The sequence below is a fragment of the Poecilia formosa genome, unplaced genomic scaffold (genome assembly GCF_000485575.1).
Source record: "Poecilia formosa unplaced genomic scaffold, Poecilia_formosa-5.1.2 Scaffold512, whole genome shotgun sequence".
NCBI classification, from domain to species: domain Eukaryota; kingdom Metazoa; phylum Chordata; class Actinopteri; order Cyprinodontiformes; family Poeciliidae; genus Poecilia; species Poecilia formosa.
The window spans coordinates 107,609-112,151 of NW_006800451.1; the positions used below are offsets into that span (position 1 = coordinate 107,609).

General features: G+C 42.2%; 1 protein-coding gene across 7 annotated transcripts in view; it reads right to left on the reverse strand.

Annotated features, from left to right (window-relative positions):
- The window catches only part of mtss1 (MTSS I-BAR domain containing 1), a 31,362-nt gene that overhangs the window by 21,392 nt on the left and 5,427 nt on the right, over positions 1–4,543 (reverse strand). For all 7 annotated transcript variants that reach the window (XM_007579197.2, XM_016664792.1, XM_016664789.1 and 4 more), the window contains exon 2: positions 501–562. In XM_007579197.2, coding sequence (XP_007579259.1) covers positions 501–562 — 62 coding nt within the window. The remainder of the gene's footprint in view (positions 1–500; positions 563–4,543) is intronic.

Below are 4,543 nucleotides of genomic sequence, written 5' to 3' on the forward strand. Positions count from 1 at the left end.
ATCAGCACACCTCTAGATAAAATTGTTGATTAAAATGAAGCATCAATCTCAGTGTAGAGCAGAGATAATCCTACAGTCCTCAAACATAAAGCAGCAGCAGCTGGCGGCATTTTGTGTTAGCAGATCCTGTTTAGCATGAAAACTCAGGCCACAGGTGCTGCTGTCAGTGCAGACATGAAACCAATTCAGAGATTTTCCATTACTGCCGTGACTCAAGGAACAAAGTGTGTGAAGGAGCAGAGAGTTTCCTTCTGTGGCCGACTGGCAGCAGAGTGACGCTCATCAAATTACGGATACAACAGGAAAGGCTAAATGTGGCTTCAATGTGACCAATACTTTCATTTCAATATTTTCAGAAGCGGTATCCAGATTTCTTATTTCTGTGAAGAGATGCAACCTGGATGATTGACTGGACTTCCTGTTTCAGCAGTGTGAGCCTGCATGGATCCACTTTGAGCTCTGAAAGTGCTGAATCATGAAGTCATGGCGGCTGTGGTTACCTGAGGTGGGCCTGCAGCTTGGCTCCTTTGGAGACGAAATCCTCCCAGGTGGGATAGCTGGCCTGCAGCAGACAGACGGACAGACAGACGGTTGGTTCACTGAACAGCAGCCATGTTTAACACGCCGAGCCTAAAGACTTGTCCTGAACGGTTCTGACCTGAACGGTTCTGACCTGAACGGTTCTGAGTGGCCCGGTCCTGCGGACCATTAGAACCTGCAGGGCCAACTGGTTCCAGTCTGTTTAGTTACAAATCCTTCAGTCTGTAAGCCAGCGAAGAGGCTCCAATGTGTCACATCAGCCACATTATTACATTCAGACCCTCATTAACCATTCAGGCCAGTTGGACTTCAGCTCTTCTGACAGAAAGAACCCAGGAAACCAAACCAAAGAAAGACGGTGGCGACTAAAACAGAAGAATAAACTGAAATTTAACAAGTTAGACATTCAAGAAACTGACAAAATACTAAAATTACAATAATTTCTAAGTAGATTTGTAGTTGTAAAGCTTAGTTATAAATGTTTCATGCCAAGGGGTGCTGTGGTGGCGCAGGGGCAAAAGCACAACCCACGTATTGAGGACTCAGTCCTTGTACGGTGGTTGCAGGTTCGATTCCCGGCCTGGTGACATTTGCCACATGTCTTCCCCCTCGTTCCTGTCGAACTACTTTCAAATAAAGGCCATGAAAGCCTTAATGTTAATTAATGTTTCATGCCGTGTTTAACAGCCAACATGTTGACTGAAACCCCTAAGCAGCAACTGTGGGGTCAAAGTTTGAACTGGTTCACTGAATGTCACTGAACAAGGATTACAGTTAAACCAACCCAACTAACCAACCTAACCAATCAACCCAAACCAACTAACCCTAAGCAACCAACTGAAACATGCTGAATAACTTTAGCCTAAAGGGAAATGGAAGAAAACACAAAAATATTTTCTAACTGCATTGTCTGAATCAAACTGTCCTCACTAGTAGATCCCAATTGCATCAGAAATGATTACATACTAATAATTAAATCTAATTAACTTCCAATAAAGAAGCAACTCTGTGGCTAACCAGCGCCCCACACACAAATTCCTGACTTTGGCTTCTCACGCTAGAAGAGATCAATAATTTAGCAATAAATAACAATTTGACACCAAAGAGGGAAAAAACCATTTTGTCCCATTGTGACCCAGAGAATCCCGTATGTAATGAAATAGTGAAGAAACAGATAAATATAGTGATTAAAGAGTTAAACCGTCTGAGGACGAGACGCTGCTGAGGGGAAATAAAGCTCAGGGAACGCTTCACGCACATTTTACCCCAAATTAATAATACATCAAATTTATTCAATGCTTTTTAGGGCACCAAAGACAAAAAGTCCTATTTTTACCAGATATAAACATTTTATATATCCAACCATAAAGTTTTTCACAGGACAGAAAGTTCAGACATCACACAGAAGATAAAGTGATAATAAACTGTAAAGTTTATCACTTCTGGGTTTGTTTACATCAAAAATAATTTAATAATTTAACCCAGACTGACAGATTTTTGGAGACGTTAAAGGAAAGCAGAATATGCTGTTCCTACAGCATTTTGTGAAATGACTTAATTTCATTCAACACAATGCAAACGCTCTGTCTGCACAGACAAAGAGTCACTCCCCTCAGGATGACAGCTGCTTGAAACTTTCCTCCCGAATAATCAAGCTGATAATCATCTGACTAATTGGAGGCATAGATCCCAAAACATAGATCCTTAAGCACAGACTACAGCATCTGGACAGAGGAAACTCTGCATCCCTGATCCAATGAACGCTCACTATTCTAACCACAGCGAATAGAAACAGAGACAGAGCTGACAAGATGTTCTACAAAATCTCATTTCCTGGTTTAGACCTGAGTAGCATATTGACTGCCTATGTATTGATATTATTAGCAATGCGAGCTAATGCCATTAGAGAGAGAAATGTCGTAATGAACATTAGCTGACAGGCTAATGCTGTGCAGCGATATCACTGCATGAGGTTTTCCAACCTGCAACCAGAAAGAGCTGAATTCTGGTGCGACAACATTCCCAGATCTGACTAAACCAAAGCAGACATTCCTCAACCAACCAATGAGGTGGCTGGATTCAGGGAAGGTGAGGCTTATTGTTCATATTTACCACTCAATTCAGCTGTTCCAAGTTATGATCAAGTTATTTTTGTGACAATTCTCAGGAACAGAGATGAAGTTGAGCACCCAGAGGGGAGCAGAAGGGGGAAGATGGAGGATTTCATGCTGCGATCTTCCTCCCATCCTGACCCACAACGCTTTACTCTGATCTTTGCTTTGTGTTGCTGAGGAAAAGCATAAAGCCCCATCCTAACTCAGCTGATCTGCTGATGAAGATCCTGAGGTTGAAAGCAGAGACACACACGCGGCCTCCAGCTTAGCCAGACCTCGCTAATCATGCTGCGTGCTAGCAGCAGGCTGACAGAGATAAAGCTTCACAGGAAAATTCCTCAACCTGACGAGCAACAGAGTCGTTTCACTCATCACCTGATTCCAGCTCTGGGAATACCAAGAGCTTTAAAACATCGCAAACACGCCGCCGGAAGAACAAAAAGGTTTTTCAGCATGTTCTTCAGGAAACGCTGCTGCTAGCAGCTGCTAGCTTCAGGAACCAGTCATGATGTGTTCAGCCAAAACAATGTGATTTTTTTATCTTTGTCTTTTAGCAAACAGCAACAAAGAGTCTGTTGATTTGGAGAAGAGGAAGTGAGCCAAGTCTGACATGACGTTTATCCCTCTTTGCATCTGATTTGTTTATCTTTATCCAGCTTTCAAACTTTTTCCAACTGATTTCTCGTCTGCCTCTCAAAGCTGAAGCAGTCAGCTGGTTTTTCAGAAGCTGAATCATTTTGTCTGACTGGAAGCTGCAGCGTCATAAACTCTGATTTTCCTGAAACATCTGCCTCATCAGGCTTTGAGCCGGGCGTGAGATAAGGCCACACCCTGCGTCCAGCTGCCTTCAGGTGAACAGCCTCGTCATCTGTGCATGTCGGGTCCGAGCCGGGTCTGGAACCGCTGCAGAGGCGCTGCAGATCGAGCTGCTACATCAGAGATTACAGCGTTATAACAGAAAACCTCATTCCCCAGGCGAAGAGGGAAACCTGAACAACCAAACAAAACTGAAACAAAGAGCCACAGCAGGAAAAACAAGCTTTCATTAAATTCACGAGTTTCTCCAGATCTGATAGGAATGTCAAATATTCAAAAAGCTAACTTTTCCACTGGTCACTGAATGCATCTAAATTAAAATCATACATTTTTCCCATCAATACATCACCAAACTGCACAGCGACGCAGGTGGTTAGGATTGGTTGGCTAGGTCTGATAAAGGCAAGCTTTCATGCGTAAATGGGAGTAATTATGTAATCCTTTCATTTCCTGCTCAACAACAAACATTTCATATTCTGCTGTTTCTGCTGCGTTTAACTGCTTGAACAAAATCTGGATAAGACTGACTTTGTGCTGAAGTCAGCTGGAAGAAGCTCGACCAAGCTGCTTCTCTCCTTTACTTTCACTTTGTTAAAAGCAAAAAACAAACAAAGAATGAGCTGAAGGCAGATCAGGTCAGGATTAATCACTTCGTTTCCTTCCTGCCAAACAAACTAAACCTGCATTAACCAACAGAAGCAAAGTGGAGAACAATCCATTACAAATTATCAGTGGTTCATCCAAATAACAGACGGAAACCGTTTGGTTGTTTTTTACATTATTGTCTAATGTTATTGAAAGTTTTAATACAAATGTAAAATATTTTTGTTGTTTAAGTCGCGCTGCAGCTTGAAGCAGACGTCCGGTGTGAGTTCACTGCAGGTGTTTATTTTGATGCTTTTGGCTTTAATGATTGTTTCCTTTTCTTCTTGACATTATTTGATATCTTGTGTTGTGAGATTTATTTGGCTCCTGTATAATTTATGGCTGAGAGCCTTACTGTTAAATATTATTGTACTGATTGCAGGTTTTTCAGTCCGTTTGACTGAACAGCTGCTGTTTTGTGCCTGCAA